This window comes from Vanellus vanellus (assembly GCF_965231255.1).
Source record: "Vanellus vanellus genome assembly, chromosome: 2".
Taxonomy (NCBI): Eukaryota; Metazoa; Chordata; class Aves; order Charadriiformes; family Charadriidae; genus Vanellus; species Vanellus vanellus.
Window position 1 is genome coordinate 59,315,553 of NC_138906.1, and position 17,562 is coordinate 59,333,114.

General features: G+C 44.1%; 2 protein-coding genes across 4 annotated transcripts in view; one reads left to right on the forward strand and one right to left on the reverse strand.

Moving 5' to 3' along the window:
* Positions 1-2,636, reverse strand: part of NT5C3A (5'-nucleotidase, cytosolic IIIA) — a gene marked incomplete at its 5' end in the record, with an annotated part of 29,087 nt that extends 26,451 nt beyond the window's left edge. The window contains one exon of one of the 3 annotated variants that reach the window (XM_082480028.1): positions 2,358-2,636. In XM_082480028.1, coding sequence (XP_082336154.1) covers positions 2,358-2,445 — 88 coding nt within the window. The remainder of the gene's footprint in view (positions 1-2,357) is intronic. The other 2 variants (XM_082480029.1, XM_082480026.1) reach the window with 2 other exon arrangements.
* Positions 2,637-4,438: 1,802 nt separating this feature from the next.
* Positions 4,439-17,562, forward strand: part of BBS9 (Bardet-Biedl syndrome 9) — a gene marked incomplete at both ends in the record, with an annotated part of 316,065 nt that continues 302,941 nt past the window's right edge. The window contains 4 exons of the mRNA XM_082499654.1: positions 4,439-4,550; positions 13,129-13,279; positions 14,504-14,568; positions 17,020-17,133. Coding sequence (XP_082355780.1) covers positions 4,439-4,550; positions 13,129-13,279; positions 14,504-14,568; positions 17,020-17,133 — 442 coding nt within the window. The remainder of the gene's footprint in view (positions 4,551-13,128; positions 13,280-14,503; positions 14,569-17,019; positions 17,134-17,562) is intronic.

Below are 17,562 nucleotides of genomic sequence, written 5' to 3' on the forward strand. Positions count from 1 at the left end.
AAACTAAAACAGACACGGTGTCTTGTAAATTACAAAAGCTGAATCAAATCTGCATTGGTGGATAAAACTATTTCAGGAAGTTCTCCAGAATGCAGCATATTCAAGTAAAACAAACACTTAAATACATTTTTGCCCTTATTTGACAAACTAAATTCCTTGGTATGAAGTTTACATAACTATTCCACTTATTTCAAAGAAATTTCACAGCCACTGAAAGTAGTCCTTGAGGAAGAAAGAAGACTTGCAGCTGATAAACTAAAGATGTTTGTTAGATGAAGAAGCTGCCAACTTCCGTATCGGTTGTGTCCTGGTTTGAGGTAAAACAGAACCAATTTTCTGTTCAGTAGTTTTACTTTGCAGCTCTCCAAGTGAGCAGACAGTTTTAACATGTTGCATCCGATTGGTAAAATGTTTCCCTATGAGAAGGCTGACATTCTTTGAACAAGCTTTAGTTTTACCTTGCAATTTAAAGTTGATAAAAGCTCTAGTCATAAAAGCAGATTTTTTTTCCGTATCTATTTAGGCTCACAGATCTGTGTCCAAGAACATAGCTCTGAAACAATTATCTGAAGTACATACTTAAGAAATTCACTTCCCAAAAATCAATTTAACATTGGCATTAAAGATTTTTTTTCCCTACCAAAGGCAAAATCTTTGCAACAAAGATAAAAGTTAAAGTCTTCCCAGCCAAAACACCATTTAAACATTGGACAGAAGGTTAATACAAATACATCTTTACCTATTATTAGGGACTTTCTGAACTACAGCTCAAATGGGATATTGTGAATATAAGTTGGTGAAACTATTGGATCTGCCTTTTGAGTGTTTGTATGGTCAGGCTTTTAAATGTTACTTTATTGTCCACATACCTCTAAAGTAAGTTCTAGTATTACAGTACTAGAATTAAAAGGAATAATAATTTATAGCCAATATATAATTTATAGTTATAATTTTATTTATTTGTTTATAGTTATAATTTTATTTAAAAAGAATAATAACTTATAGTTAACCAGTGTTATGCCATTGTAAATTTTCAAATGAGTTCTGTAAAATCCTACTATAGAGTTCAGAGCCCTTTTTTTTTAGAAATAGATCTAAAACCTCTTTAAAGGGGCAATCCAAACTTTCTGCTCTCCCACAAGCTGTTAGTCTAAGCGGGCTCAAAGAAACTAAAAAGCAAGTCAATCCCCTCCAAACTGTTGAATGATGACTGATGACTAGAAACAGCATTCAAATATTTTTTCAGCAGTAAGTATGATGACTTTATGATTAGTAAAAACACACAGTGGAATTATTCTCTGGAACCACATTATCACAAATTGCATCGTATGATGTCCACTGGCAAGTGTTGCATCACACAGCCAAATGAGGAATTAGATAGCTCACAATTTACATACAGAATCCTAGTTCTCAGCAAAATCTATGTTTCCATGTATAATTAAAACAAAAAATAAATCTGAGCTTTTAGTAAGGTTGTGGGGGAGATCACAAAATATCCACCAGCTAACATCAAGTGACTTGATGTCAGTTCACTTCTTCAGCACAGCGGTGTCCAAAGTATAAACTCTGAAATTCTGACAGATCTCAATGTAACCAGCATGTTGTCTAAACTAAGACCTTTTACCACCCAGTGGCTGATAAGCAGATATTTAAATACCACCCTTACTAACAAGTTTAACAAGGGCAGTGGAGAGCGAGCTCCACCTTCCTTTTATAGTAACTGTGAACAGGCGTTGCTTCCCCAATTCAAGAGGGCTGAACACGCCCGCCCCCCCCTTTTTTCTTTTAAAGGCGTTACAATCAGGCTTGTAAATTACCACCAAGACCTATAGTTTTACGCACAGGTACATATGGGCCAGACAGGACAGGACGGAGCAGACAACTTTCAGTGCTGTGGCGGGACAGCTGCTCCTGCCCTCCGGCTTCTGTCCTTGCGATCAGAAACTGGACTCAACCACCCCCCCTCCGCCCCCTCGCCTCAAGGGGTGGGCACCAGACGCAGAGAGCCCCACACATCTGGAGAGGAGACCTATCTCAACTTTTGGTGCCAGCCAGCAGGCGAACCTGCCTACAGCAGGGTCTGGAGGACCCGCACGCGAAGGCGGAGGGACTCGCGGGCTTCGGGCACGGGGCTGCTATTTGAGGGCGGCCTGTGTGGGACCGCCCGCGCCTTGCGGAAGGAGGGATATCCGCCTGCGCCCAGGGGGGCGGCCGTGGGGCAGCCGGCCCACCAAGGGGACGCCGGCCTGAGGAGAAGAAGGGCGGAGGGGCGGCGGCCTCCTCTGCGCCGTCTCCTCCTCCCCCCCCCCCCCCCCCGCCCCGCCTCCCCTCCAGCTCTCGGCCCTCTTACCACGTACCATCTCGATGATCTTGGTCTTCCTGCCCGTCTTCTTCTTCATGGTGAAGATGTACTGGGCCAGCACCACCCCGCCGACCAGGGCGCATACGCTGGCGCTGGCCACCGCTCCCATCTTCGCCACGGCGGTCCTGTCCATGGTAGCTGCCAAGGGCGCGGCGCCGAGAGCCGCTGCGGGGAAGCGAGGCGGCCCCTTCGTCGCTGAAGGCGGAGGAGGAGGAAGAAGGGAGGGAGAGAAGGAAGGAGGGAAGGTGCCCCTCAGCGCCGCCCCGAGCGGGTCCCCACCCGCCGCCAGACCCGGCGAGAGCCGGCAACGACGGCACCGCGCGCTACCCGCCCGCTCGCTCGCTCGCTCGCCCGCCCCCTCCGTAGCACGCGCCCCGCCGGCCTCGGCTGCGGCGCGGGCTCCCCGCGAGGCGTCACGTGCGCGCGGCCTGCCGGCGCTACCACGGCAAGAGGAAAAAGAGGGGGAGGAAGAGGGGAGGAGGGCGGCAGGGAGCCACCCCCGGGGTGAGAGGTTTCCATGAGGACTATGAAAAGGAAAAGCACCAGCCGGGAGGATAGTTGGTTTGGTTTGTGGTTTTGTTTTTTTTTTTTTCCCCTCAGGAAACACAAAGGAATGCCTCTCTTACTCCCCCCTCACAGGAAGGAATGAGAGAGCCCAATGGCCCGTCGTGCCGCTTCCCAAACTACGTTTCCCAGTGTCGGCGCGATGGCGCGGCCCTCCCTTCTGGGGCGGGTCTGGCCGGGCGGGGCGGAGCGGGGCGCGGCCGGTACTTAACGCGCCGTGAGGAGGGCGCCGGAGATGGCGGCAGCAGCGGGGAGGGGGATGTAGTGCCGCCGGTCTGTGCTTCACGTATCGCGTCGCTTCAGGCCGCACCTGAGCGAGGAGCACCCGAGGGGAGGGGGACGAGGGGCTGCCGCCCCGGAGCACCTCGGGCCGCGCCGTGCCCGGGAGGTGCCGTCGTGTCCCGCCCAGGTAAAACCCCGCCGGTCTCTGGCTCTCTTCTCCCGCTCCGCGGTGTGTGTGTGGTGTCCGGGCGAGGCTCCTGAGGTGCTGTGGGTGCTGCAGCAGGGGCTCTGTGGGGGGAGAGGATGTGTGGGGAGGGCTTGTGCTGTCGCCAGCCGGCGCTCGGCTGCAGCAGGTTGCCTAGCTCGCGTAACGCCGGTAACCGCCTAAGGTGGGAAAATAAATTATTTTTAGTTGCCGGGCACGCTTTCCCTTAAAGAGGAAAGGCGCGAGCTTGCAGGCTGCTTTTGGTCCGAAGAAAAGCAAGGGGGGAGCCCATCACTCTTCCTCTTTTCCCGGAGAGAACTGCCGGAGCTGGCGCTGCCCGGCTGCCCCTCGCCTCCTCTGTGGGCGGTGGGGTCGTCCGCGTTCAGGTTTGTCCCGCCCGTGGCAGAGCGCAGGTATGGAGCTGTGAGTTTTGAACTGGGGTAACGTTATTGTCGAGCCGCCTACGAAAGGATTAGTCTCCTCTCCCCCCCCCCCCCCCCCCTTCTTAAAATAACAGCAGGTAGGGAGCAGAAAAGCTGATTTGTGCCCTGTCTGACCAAGTTCTTTAGTCGTGTCACTAGGGCATCTTCAAGGCGATTACTCAGTGGAGGTTTTGATGTTGTCTGTTTATGTCTTCATTTACTTTTCTAAAAATAAGTTTTCTTGCAGAAGACTTGCATCAGAATATTTTTTTCCTGATACCTCTTGATAAGAGAGAAAGCCTCAGTTCTGTGACTTTGAAAACTTACATTGCTTCCTTAATGCTTGTTACAGAAGGCTTTTAACAGTTTAAAAACAGCGGTTATTTTTTTGCTTTTTCTTCATACAACTAGCAGTGTCTACCACAACTAACGTCTAAACTAAAGACAAGAAGTTTCCTAAGGTTGTTTTCTGAACTACATAACCAGAAACCTGAAGCACTTGAAATTAACACTTATTCAGCTCACACTAGAGCAATGTGAAACTAAGAGATGAAATATACTCAATGAAAGTTGTTGTTAACAAAGAAAGTTGTTTGTATAAACAGTTGTATATGTATTAGTATACACTTTAACAATGGTTTGTTTCCCTTTCAGGAAAGAAGAATGTCGTTGTTTAAAGCTAGAGACTGGTGGTCTACCATACTTGGAGAAAAGGAAGAATTTGACCAAGGCTGCCTGTGTGTTGCTGATGTTGATAATAGTGGCAGTGGACAAGGTAAATTCAGATTTATGTAGTTGCTGAGTTTTAAGTTACACAGCTGCAGGTTTGGTTTGACCAATGCATACTGAAAGGTTGTTAGCCAGGCTAGTTAGTTTAAAGTCTGCTATCTTGAATGTGTCCTTGTAGGCTTAAGATGACAAATTTAATGCTGCTTGTGTATTTGTAGGTTTCTAAACATTTTAATTCTTGCTTGTGTTCAGTAGTAATGTCTTAGTTTTTTTTTTTTCATCAATCCTCCTGGTCAATGGGAGGGGGGTTGACAGGGCCAGGCGAGTCTGGCAAATCAATAGCTGGCTACAGGACTGATGCTACAGTCAGGGGTTTGGCTTCTTAGATCATGGGACTCACTTTAAGAAGCCTAGTCTGCTGGGGCCGGATGGGGTCCACCTGTCAGAAAAAGGGAAGAATCTTGTTGGCCAACCTTGTGAAGGGGCTTTAACCTAGAGTTGCTGGGGGAGGGGAACTGGATTCCATGCCACTCCTACTGATATGATGCTGATACCAGTAGTAGAGGCCCACAACCTGGATATGGGTTGCAGGTCAGCAGGAGAGCACCTGGAGTGCAGCTTGGAATCCTTCAGCCAGGGAGCTAGATTCATCAGGGGCCTAACTTAAATGCCTCTATGCAAACACATGTAGCATGGGTAACGAACAAGTGGAGTTTGAGATGTACTCATGCCTGCAAGGCTATGATCTAATTGGCATCACGGAGATATGATGGGATGGCTCCTATGACTGGAGTGTTGAAATGGATGGATATAGGCTTTTCAGGAAGGACAGGCAGGGGAGATGAGGAGGTGATGTCTCTGTCTATATCAAGGACCAGCTGGAGCACATGGAGCTCTGCTTGGGGATGGATGAGGAGCTGACTGAGAGCTTATGGGTCAAGATTAAAGGGAGGGCAGGGACAGGTGAGGCTACAGTGGGGTTCTGCTACAGGCCACCTGACCAGGAAGACCAAGTGGATGAGGCCCTCTAGCAGATAGGAGCAGCCTCACATTTGCAAGCTCTGGCCTTCATAGGGGACTTCAACCACCCTGATATCTGTTGGAAGGACAACACAGCAGGGCATAAGCAACCCAGGAGGTTCCTGGAATACACTGATGATAACTTCCTTTTCCAAGTGATAGAGGAACCAATGAAGAGAGGTGCCATGCTGGACCTTGTTCTCACCAACAAGGAAGGGCTGGTGGGGAATGTCATGCTGAAGGGCAGCCTTGGCTGCAATGACCATGAGATGGTGGAGTTTGAGATCCTTAGGGCAGCGAGGAGGGTGCACAGTAAGATTGCTACCCTGGACTTCAAGAGAGTAGACTTTAGCCTCTTCAGGGATCTGCTTGCTGGATTACAGTAGGATAAAGCCCTGGAAGGAAAAGAGGCCCAAGAAAGCTGGCTAATATTCAAGGACCACCTCCTCCAAGCTCAGGAGCGATGCATACTGACAAAGAGGAAGTCAGGCAAAAATGCCAGGAGGCCTGTGTGGATGAACAAAGAGCTTCTGGACAATCTCATACAGAAAAAAAGAAGCCTCCAGAGGATGGAAACAAGGACAGCTAGTCTGGGAGGTATGCAGAGAAATTGTTCAAGCAGCCAGGGATCAGGCTAGGAAAGCTAAAGCCCAAATAGAGGTCAGGGGCAACAAGAAAGCCTTCTATAAGTATATCAGTGAGAAAAGGAAGATTAGGGAAAATGTGGGACCACTCGGGAAGGAAACGGAAGACCTGGTCACCCAGGACATGGAGAAAGCAGAGATACTCAATGACTTCTTTGCCTCAGTCTTCTCTGGGAAGGGCTCTAACCACACCGCCCAAGCTACAGAAAGCAAAAGCAGGGACTGGAAGAATGAGGTACCACCTGCTGTAGAAGACCAGGTTCGAGGCCAGCTGAGGAACCTGAAGGTGCACAAGTCTGTGGGACCTGATGAGATTCATCCACAGGTCCCAAGAGAACTGGCAGGTGAAGTTGCTAAGCCACCATTCATCATATTTGAGAAGTCATGGCAATCTGGTGAAGTTCCCACTGACTGGAAAAGGAGAAACATAACCTCTATTTTTAAAAACAGTAAAAAAGAAGACCCAGGGAAATACAGGCTCGTCAGTCTCAGCTCTGCGCCTGGCAAGATCATGGAGTAGATCCTCCTGGAGACTCTGCTGAGGCACATGGAAAATAAGAAGGTGATTGGTGACAGCCAACATGGCTTCACTAAGGGCTAATCATGCTTGACAAATTTGGTGGCCTTCTCTGACAGTGTTACAGCGTTGGTGGATCAGGGGAGACCAACAGATGTCATTTACTGGACTTATGCGAACCATTTGACACTGTTCTGCATGACATCCTGGTCTCTGGATTGGAGAGACATGGATTTGACCAATGAACCATTCAGTGGATAAGGAACTGGCTGGATGGTTGCACTCAAAGAGTTGAGGTCAACGGCTCTGTGTCCAAGTGGCGAGCAGTGACAAGTGGTATCCCTCAGGCATTGATACTGGGACCAGTGCTGTTCAACATCTTTGTTGGTGACATGGATGTTGGGATGGAGTGCACCCTCAGCAAGTTTGCCAATGAAAAGTTGTGTGGAGTGGTTGACATGCTGGAGAGAAGGAGTGCCACCCAGAGGGACCTGGACAGGCTGGAGAGGTGGGACTGTGCAAACCTCATGAAGTTCAACAAGGCCAAGTGCAAGGTCCTGCATGTCAGCTGGGGCAATCCCATGCACAAATATAGGTTAGGAGGAGAATGGATTGAGAGCAGCCCTGAGGAGAAGGATGTGGGGGTGTTGCTATATGAGAAGCTCAACATGAGCTGGCAAAAACCATATCCTGGGCCGCATCAAAAGAAGCGTGGCCAGCACATAGACAGAGGCGATTCTGCCTCTTTACTCTGTTCTGGTGAGACCCCACCTGGAATATTGCATCCAGCTCTGGAGCCCTCAACATAAGAAAGACATGGATCAGTTGGAGTGGATCCAGAGGAGGGCCATGAAGATGATCAGAGGTCTGGAGCCCTTCTCCTATGAAGACAGGCTGAGAGAGTTGGGGTTGTTCAGCCTGGAGAAGAGAAGACTGGGGGGACCTTATAGTGGCCTTCCAGTATCCTAAGGGGGCTTACAGAAGGCTGGAGAGGGACTTTTTGCAAGGGCACGTAGTGATAGGATGAGGGGTAATGGCTTCAAACTGGAAAAGGGAAGATTTAGAATAGATATTGGAAAAAAAATATTTCACTCTGAGGGTGGTGAGGCACTGGAACAGGTTGTCCAGAGAAGTTGTGGATGCCCCATCCGTGGAAGTGTTCAACGCCAGGTTAGATGAGTCTTTGAGCAACCAGGTCTAGTGCGAGGTGTCCCTGGCCATGACAGGGGCGTTGGAACTAGATGATCTTTAAGGTCCCTTCAAACCTAAACTGTTCTATGATTCTGTGATTACTCCATCACTGGTAGATATGTTTTAAAATGGAACATTTTCAGTTAGTCATGGGAGCAAACAAATGTTGTAAGTTGTTGAGGAAAAAAAAAAAGCTTAAGGAAAAAAGGAAGGTGAGAGCTAATAAGCTAAGAATTTAGAAAAACAAACAACCTTTTCTGCTTGGAAAATAAGGGGCCATTGAAGTTAGTGATGCTGAGTAAGCCCTGCTTTTCTATGTCATTGTTAATAATGTGGAAGTGAAGTGGAACTGAAGTGATGTGTCTGAGGACATTTACAGCAGTACATGGTCTTTGCTGTTAGGATGAGTTCTTGTGTGTGTATGTCTTTGAAATTAATAAATAATTGGGATCTTTGATACACTCATGCTCATCTTGGTGGTCTGTTTTTGCTCAGTAGTGGTACTTGAATTTGATTTCACCGTTGCCTTAATCTTTAAAAATTGTTTTTATTTTAGATCGTCCTTTTCCAGGAGGATTTTAACAAAGTTGAGCTGTTGCTGGTTTGGTGTACAACATTTTTCAGTAGAAATTCATAGAATCATTTAGGTTGGAAGGATCATGGAGTCCAACTATTAACCTAACGCTGCCAAGTCCACCACTATAGCATGTCCCTAAGTGCCACATCTACCCATCTTTTAAATACCTCCAGGGATGGTGACTCAACCACTTCCATGGGCAGCCTGGTCCAATGCTTGAAAACCCTTTCTGTGAAGAAACTTTTCCCAATATGTGATCTAAACCTCCCATGGTGCAACTTGAGGCCATATCCTCTTGTCCTATCACCTGTGACCTCAGAGAAGAGACTGACCCCCACCTTGCTACAACCTCCTTTCAGGTAGTTGTAGAAAGCAATAAGGTCTCCTCTGGGCCTCCTCTTCTCCAGACTAAACAACCCCAGTTCCCTCAGCTGCTCCTCATAAGACTTGTTCTCTAGGCCTGTCACCAGCTTTGTTGCTGTTCTTTGAACACGCTCCAGCACCTCAGTGTCTTTCTTGTAGTGAGGGGCCCAAAACTGAACACAGTACTTGAGGTAGTGCCAAGTACAGCGGGATGATTGCTTCCCTAGTCCTGTTGGCTATACTATTTCTAATACAGGCCAGGATGCTATTGGCCTTCTTGGCCACCTGGGCACACTGCTGGCTCATATTCAGCCAGCTGTCAACCAACATCCCCAGGTCCTTCTCTGCTGGGCAGCTTTCCAGCCATTCCCCCCCAAGCCTGTACTGCTGCATGGGGTTATTACAACCTAAGTGCAGGACCTGGCATTTGGCCTTGTTGAACCTCATACTGTTGGCCTCAGCCCATTGATCCAGCCTGTCCAGATACCTCTGTAGAGCCATCCTACCATCAAGCAGATCAGCACTCCTGTCTAACTTGGTGTCATCTGCAAACTTACTGAGGGTGCACTTGATCCCCTTGTCCAGGTCATTGATAAAGATATTAAGCAGAACTGGCCCCAGTCCTGAGTCCTGGGGAACATTGTCTGTGACTGGCTACCAACCGGATGTAATTACATTCAGTACAACTCTTTAGCACCAGCCAGTTTTTAACCCAGTGAAGTGTATGCCCATCCAAGCCATGAACAGCCAGTTTCTCCATGAGAATGCTGTGGGAAATGATGTCAAAGGCTTTACTAAAGTCTAGGTAGACAACATCCATAGCCTTTCCCTTGCCCACTAAGTGGATCACCTTGTTGTAGAAGGCAATCGGGTTAGTCAAGAAGGACCCGCCTTTCATAAACCCATGCTGACTGGCCCTGATCACCTGGTTGTCCTGTATGTGCTGTGTGATGGCACTCAAGATGATCTGCTCCATAATCTTCCCCAGCATTGAGGTCAGACTGACAGGTCTGTAGTTCCCTGGATCCTTCTCCTGTCCCTTCTTGTGGATGGGTGTCACGTTTGCTAAACTCCAGTCAACTGGGATCTCCCCAGTTAGCCAGGACTGCTGAAAAATGATGGAAAGTGACTTGGTGAGCACTTCTGCCAGCTCCCTCAGTACCCTTGGGTGGATCCCATCTGGCTCCATGCACTCTTGTGTGTCTAAGTGGTGTAGCAGATCGCTTATCATTTTGCCTGAGATTATGGGGGCTTGATTCTACTTCCCATCCCTGTCTTCCAGCTTAGTGGACTGAGTGCCCTGAGAATGACCGATCTCACTATTAAAGACTGAGGCAAAGAAGGCATGAAGTACCTCAGCCTTTGTCGCTATGTTTCCTCCTGCATCCAATAAAGGATGGAGATTCTCCTTAGCCCTCCCTTTGTTGTTAATGTATTCATAGAAACATTTTTTATCATCTCTTATGGCAGTAGCCAGATTAACTTCTAGCTGGGCTTTGGCCTTTCTAACTTTCTCCCTGCATAACCTCATGACATATTTGTAGTCCTCCTGAGTTGCCTGCCCCTTCTTCCAAAGGTCATAAACCACCCCCCCCCCCCCCTCCCCCCCGCCCTGAAATTCTAGTCAAAGCTCCAAAGCTCTCTGTTCAGCAAGGCTGGTCTTCTTCCCTGATGGCATGTCTTTTGGCACATGGGGAGGATCTGCTCCTGCACCTTTAAGACTTCCTTCTCGAAGAATGCTCAGCCCTCCTAGACTCCTTTGCCCTTCAGGACTGCCTCCCAAGGCACTTTGTCAACCAAGCCCCTAAACAGGCCAAAGTCGACACTCTGGAAGTCTAAGGTAGCAGTTCTGCTAACCCTGCTCCCTAGTTTTCCAAGAATTGAAAACACTATTGTTTCATGATTGCTATGCCCAAGATGGCCTCCAGCCATCACATCACCTGCAAGTCCTTCTCTGTTCACAAACAACAGGTCCAGTGGGGTGCCTTCCCTAGTTGTCTCACCAACTGTGTCAGGAAGTTATCTTCCACACACACATCAGGAACTGCTTAGACTGTGTCTGCTGTATCGTATTTCCAGCAGATTATCTGGCAAGTGTAATTCCTCTATGAGAACAAGAGTTAGCAATCATGAGACTTCTCCCAGCTGCTTATAGAATATTTCATTTGTCTCTTCGTCCTAGTTGGGTGGTCTATAACAGGCTCCTGTCGTGATATCTGCCCTGTTGGCCTTTCTCCTAATTCTTACCCATAAACACTTGACCCTTTAATCACCATCGTCAAGCTCTAGACAGTCAAAACCCTCCCTAACGTACAGGGCTACCCCACTGCCTCTTCTTCCTTCCCTGTCCCTTCTGAAGGGTTTATAACCATCCATTGCAGCACTCCAGTTGTGTGAGTCATCCCACTGTGTTTCTGTGATTGCAATTTATCATAGTTTTCCAGCTGCACAATGGCATCCAGCTCCTCCTGTTGCCCATGCTGTGTGCATTGGTGTAGATGCACTTCAGTTGGGCTATTGATCCCACCACCTGTTTTTGGGGAGAAGTCCTGATTCCTCTGTGACTGTTCTCAGGTGCTTCTGTGGTTTCTAACACATTAATAACCCTTGAGTCTTTGCCGTGTGGATTTCTGTCCTTTGCAGCCACTGAGACAGCAGACCAAAGGACCTCACTAACATGCCTTCCCTCAAACACTGGTGTGCTGCCCCCAGGCTTATCTTGAGTGAGCCTGGTTTTCTCCTTTTCTCCCTTCAAATCTAGTTTGAAGCTCTTTCAATGAGCCCTTCTAACTCCTGCACAAAGATCCTTTTTTCCTGTTGAGACAGGTGTACCCCATCTGGTGCCACGAAGCTGATCAGAGCACTGGAGCCCCTCTCCTATGAAGACAGGCTGAGAGAGTTGGGGTTGTTGAGCCTGGGGAACCAAAGGCTCCAGGCAGACCTTATAGCAGCCTTCCAGCACCTAAAGGGGGTCTACAGGAAAGATGGGGAAGGACTCTTTATCAGGGATTGTAGCGATAGGACAGGGGGTAACTGTCTTAAACTAAAAGAGGGTAGATTTAGATGAGGTATGGGGAAGAAATTCTTTACTGTGAGGGTGGTGAGACACTGGAACAGGTTGCCCAGAGATGATGTGGATGCCCCAACCCTGGAGGTGTTCAAGGCCAGGTTGGATGGGGCTTTGAGCAACCTGATCTAGTGGGAGGTGTCCCTGGCCATGGCAGGGGGCATTGGAACTAGATGATCTTTAAGGTCCCTTCCAACTCTTAATCATTCCATGATTCTCCTACAGTGGGCTAGTTGCAATTGCCTAACCACAAGTCAAAATGTCCTCACTTAAGTATTTTTAAGGAATTAGTAAGTAAAAGGCATTTAATTTACTGCTGCTGGAATACTTGTTACTGAATTGAGGAACAGATGAGGGTGGGGAAGGCAGTCAGTATTCTCTGAATGTGGGACTTAGCGGTGCAAGTTTTTTGTGGCTGAAGAAGAGGAAACAAGAAGCTGTTCTGAGCTTTTGACGTCAGGTCCCTTAGAATTATGCCAAGCCTCTAGAACCTGGTGAACTTGGTTTAGGGATAGTTGAGTGTTCTCCTGACTTGTGGACAAGTTTTATTGGTTTTGATTTTGATCTGCGTTGGTATGATGATGTATACCTAGAGGAAATAGTACTGGCAACCAACTTGGTTGTTATCATGGGAGGCACCTCTTTGGTTTTTTTTCATTAGTAACTTCTTGTTATTCACCAACAAGCAAATGCCTACTTGCTTAAAATACCAATTCCAAAATAACTGTGATGTAATTAGTGCATTCCACTTTGAGATAATGGATCCCTCTCAAGAGTAGATGATCTCAAAGCCTGGCTTTGTTGATGTGATGTAGTAATCTGGATTTAGTTTGCATTTGGATAAATCTCATTGGTCCCAATTTTAAAATTTCACGTTCTGCTGGTGTGATATGTGTATGCACAAATCCAAGATGGAGAAACTGAAAGTTCAAAGTACTCTTTGAAACCAGAATGGGAATTTTTAAGAAGTGTGAATGTCAACCTGAATTGATGGAACAGTAATAAGGCTCAGTGCCACCACCATGATAATCGCCATGTTGAACCCTTTGCTAACAGATTTTCATGAATTTGCAAAAAAGCTAATTGCTAATCTTAACCTAGAAGGCAGAACATAATCAACACTAATTGAATCATGTAAATATTTATCATTTTAGGGTGTTCTTCTGCAGCAAATTGAATTCTACATGTGCTATTGTATTCTGTAGTCTCCTTTGGGTTTTTTTGTTGTATTTTTTTTTTTTTTAGATAAAATTATTGTGGGCAGTTATATGGGATATCTCCGAATCTTTAATCCACATCCTGTGAAACCTGGAGATGGAGTACAACCTGAAGACTTGCTCTTGGAAGTGCAGTTACGAGAACCAATATTGCAGGTGGAAGTGGGAAAATTTGTTTCGTAAGTCAACAACAGGCTATGTTATTTAAGGCTTTTTTTTTTTTTCTTTGTTTTGGGGGCTGTTTTCAATTTCCATATGGACAACTATTAAGCACATCTATGAATACTGTTGTATGCATTTGATCTGTTTTTTGAATCATCTTGATATGAGAGAATTTTTACTTAATGTACATGTGGGGGGTAATCTTCCAGATACTTTACAATTTTTTCCTGTAGATCTTTTTTCCTGTGGAACAGGAAAAACCTTATATTGAAAGGTTTTTTTAGATGTTAAGAAAACTTGAGTAACTTGTTATGATCTAAGATGTAATATTGGCCAGTTGTTTAGGTTTAATAGAGGATTTAAGATCTTTAATTACAATGAATTTAGTGGAAGTAAGTGACCCGGTAAAGCAGAAATACTATGACTCAAACAAAAAGGCCTTATATTTAATTTGCTGTAAGAGAATCTACTTAGGAGAATTTTATTTTTAAAATGAGAGAAAAACCCAAATGGATATGAGGATAATCGCTGCAAGAACATATTATTCAGCAAGTGTATACCTGAGTCTATTTTTTAATTCACTTTTGTACCATCTGCATGGAACCTCAATTAATTAAACTATAAGGCAGAAGTCAGAAACTTAAAATCCTATATTCACGTTGTTCTTCCCCCAAACCTAAGTAATATTTCCTGCAGAGAAAGTTCTTGGGCTCTAACTATAGAAAAATGTTTTAGATCATTTCACAGGATAAAGCATTAGAATTCCTGCAGAGGGTCACTCCATGAGTACTCGAATAAAAGAGGAACAGTTTCCAACTGATATAGGCCTTCAGCTTGTCACCTTTGGTCTCGGAGCACAAGATTTTCCCATGGTTAGTACAGGTTTTTCTCTCATTTTTAAAAGAAAGTTCATGCTGCAACGTTAGAAGTTAATTTCAAAATTATAATGAATCCTTGAAGAACATATATTTAGTTAGCTGTAAGAGTCTACTTAGGAGGACTTTATTTTAAAAAAGAGTTCTTAAAGGATTCATTTTAATTTTGAAATTGACATCTAACACCGCAGCATGAATTTAGGAAAATTAGTACTTCTGAGTACTTGTGCTAGCATCTAACACCCAAACCTTTAGATTTGGCCCACACCTGAAAGTAATTTCAAGATGTTACTTGAATTTTATCCAAGTATTATGCAATTTTACTTGGAACTTATCTGAAAAGTGCTTTTTTAACCTTCTTTACAGTGGTACTGAAGGACTTCATCTGGCTGTGCTGCATTGCCGGAAACTCTGCGTATATGCTGTTTCAGGTTAGTTTCCAAATACAAGTTTTCTAGTGATTTTACATGTATTCTAAAGTTTGAATTAGGTTAAATGCTAAACTTGGCATATACAGTGTTTGCTCATCATTCCTGAAGAGCTGCAGTCATGTTCTCTCACTCAAACTCATGTATGAAGAGGAAACATTATTAATTAGGTCTGGACATTTTCCAATTGTTAACAGAGATTTGCTGATCTGCTCAGTGCTTGAGATGCTGTGATGTGAGTGATGGTCTGTAGTTGGTAGTGCTTGTGAACAACTAGTTCTTATTACAGTTTTAGCTGTGGGTGGTACTCTTCAGCACTCTAATCAACAAATGGTTGTTTAATGATAACTGACTTAGCTCTTTAAAAATGGAACGCTTATAATGATTTCTGAACTCAAAAATCCAAGTAATTTCTTAGAAAGACAGAACATTGGTAATGTCACCCAAGAGACGATAGGAGGTTAATACTGGTAAGAAGGTGAAACTACTATGTTTTTCCTTAAATACTCTTTCTTCTACTGTTTTGTCTGGAAATTCTAAGTGCTGTTTTCTCTCTGTATGTAAAGAGGGAAGTCACAAAAAAGCTATTCTGTGCATTGAATTCTCTCTAATATATGCTTAAAGCAAAACATCTTCAAGATTCAATAGACAACTATACATGTTCATTTTCCCTGTGCAGATATAGCTATGGCTCCATTCATTATAAGAGCATGGTTTTCTTGTAGGAGCAGCCTGCTTCCTGTTCACAGCCTTGTAGGCAGATAGGTTACAAACACATGCTCTCTTTCCAGATTCTGTTTGCCTTCTAGTTATCTTGCCTGGAGACACCTGTAGAATTGGTCTTGGTGATACTTTGAGATGTACTGCAGTTTTCATACTTTCCCTTCTCTGTAACAGTGCCTATGTCTTAGGATTGTAGCCTACCAGTACAATTTTTATTAAAACAATTTATTTTAAAATTTGCATTAATGGTGTACAACAATAAGTCAGTCTAGATTTTTTTTCTAGTTCTAATTTGCTGTTTGGTTTACATGGCTTAAGCATTTAAGTAATAATAAAAGTGAAGTTTTGCAATCCTTTCAAAGACTTTTCATACTAATTTGTATTAGTATTAATTCATGCTGTAATGGTAATTCCTGTCATCTGAACAGGTACCGTCAAACAAGCTCCTTTGAGAAATAATGATCATCATTTCTTTATGCTTCCATGGCAAATTACACTTTCATAAAGTGGGATTTTTACTTGCTTTATACATGTTTCTATATCTGTGATTCATAGTAAAATAGCTACACTGCTTCTTGACAACTGAAAGCATCCTTCACGGCTGGCTAAAGTATGGCCTGGATATTGTATTACAGTCAGTATACACAGACTGACTACTTTCTAACTTGTTTTACCTCTGGTGTTGCTACTTAGCTAGTTAGTTATCCAGCCAGGGCTTTTTCCCTCATGTCTGTTCCAATCCTTTCCCTAACATGGGCTTGCTTTAGGGGTAACTGCTTACAAGCTATATTGGATTTTAGTTGGGGAAATTGCCTAAAAGTTTAGCATAAGCTACAGATTTTTCATATCATGTTGTTTAAGATGTTGTTGAAATAATGTTTTTATACTTAAAGCTGTGGTAGGATTTAACCTAGATATCACTTACTCAAAACACCTTTTTCCCTGCTGATGTGACTGTTCTCAAAGTTTTTTTTTTTTTACTTGCTAATATTAGTCCTTAAGTGTTACTTTACATCATTAAGAACTTTGTTTTTTTCATGGGGTACAAGAAAGACTTTTGATTATCAAAAGGGAAGCTTTAACTTCAGTTTCTTTAGAAAGACTTTTTGAATTTCTGCTAGTTCCCTGAAGGAGTCAGGAAGTTAAAGTTCATGCAGACCTTTTCAGAGAATGTGATGTATATCATAATATTATTTTTGTTAACATATGTTTGTTTTTTATCTTTGCATTGTTGATCACTGCATTGAGTTTCAGTCAGAGTAAAGGCAAGTGATAAATGTGCCCTAAGCATAGCTTTGTCAAATTATAGCTAATGACTAGCTACAGCTTAATTTGAGATGAAGACTATTGCAGCTGAGGCTGGCTGTTGGATATAGTATATTCACTGAGAATCATAAGAGTTCTGCTTTTAGCAGGCCTTTTTCTGATCTTAGAGGTATGCCTAACATGAAGAAAAATACATTTAAGTAATAAAATCTCAGCCTCTTGATGGTATAAGGTATAAGTCTTTATACTGTATTTGATATAATGAGACTATTTCTGGTTCTGGCCTTTAGGAATTTTGTAGCTTGGTGATATTTTTTTTTTAAAGAAAGCAGCAGTGTGAGCCTTCATATCTTAGAGTCGCTAGCAGTAGGTTATAGTTTTTCAGTGTGTTGAAACTGGTACGCCTTTACTTCTTCCACATTGCATGGATCAAAGATATAAATAAATAGCCTTCGTTTGTTACAGGAACTCTGGGAAATGTGGAACATGGGAACCAGTATCAGATTAAACTGATGTATGAGCACAATCTTCAGAGAACTGCTTGCAATATGACTTATGGTCCATTTGGTGGTGTAAAAGGTAAGTTGAGGATTAATTTAAATTTTGAAAGGTGACATGTGGCTGCTGTCTAGAGGAAACCATCTTTCTACAAACGATGGTACCTTCTATCTGATGCATATAGAAAATAACTGAAGTTAAAATGGGGCAAAGAATATTAAATGCAGAATAGTTTTTTCCTCACATCCAGGAACAGGATATGAATTTACAAGGAAAATATTGATTTTTAAAAAACATTACAGAAACTCTGGCTCTCCCCTTGTAAAATACTTTAACATCCAAAATAATTGTTTTCTTCTATGCTTTCATTCTGTTTTGCTTTTCTGCAACTTGCTTATCCTGGACAAAGAAAAAAGTTAACATCATCATTCTTTGAACCTAAAATATCAAGCGTCTTTAAAGATATATAATGCAGACTTCAAAAAAATATTTAAACTTTGATTGGAAAAA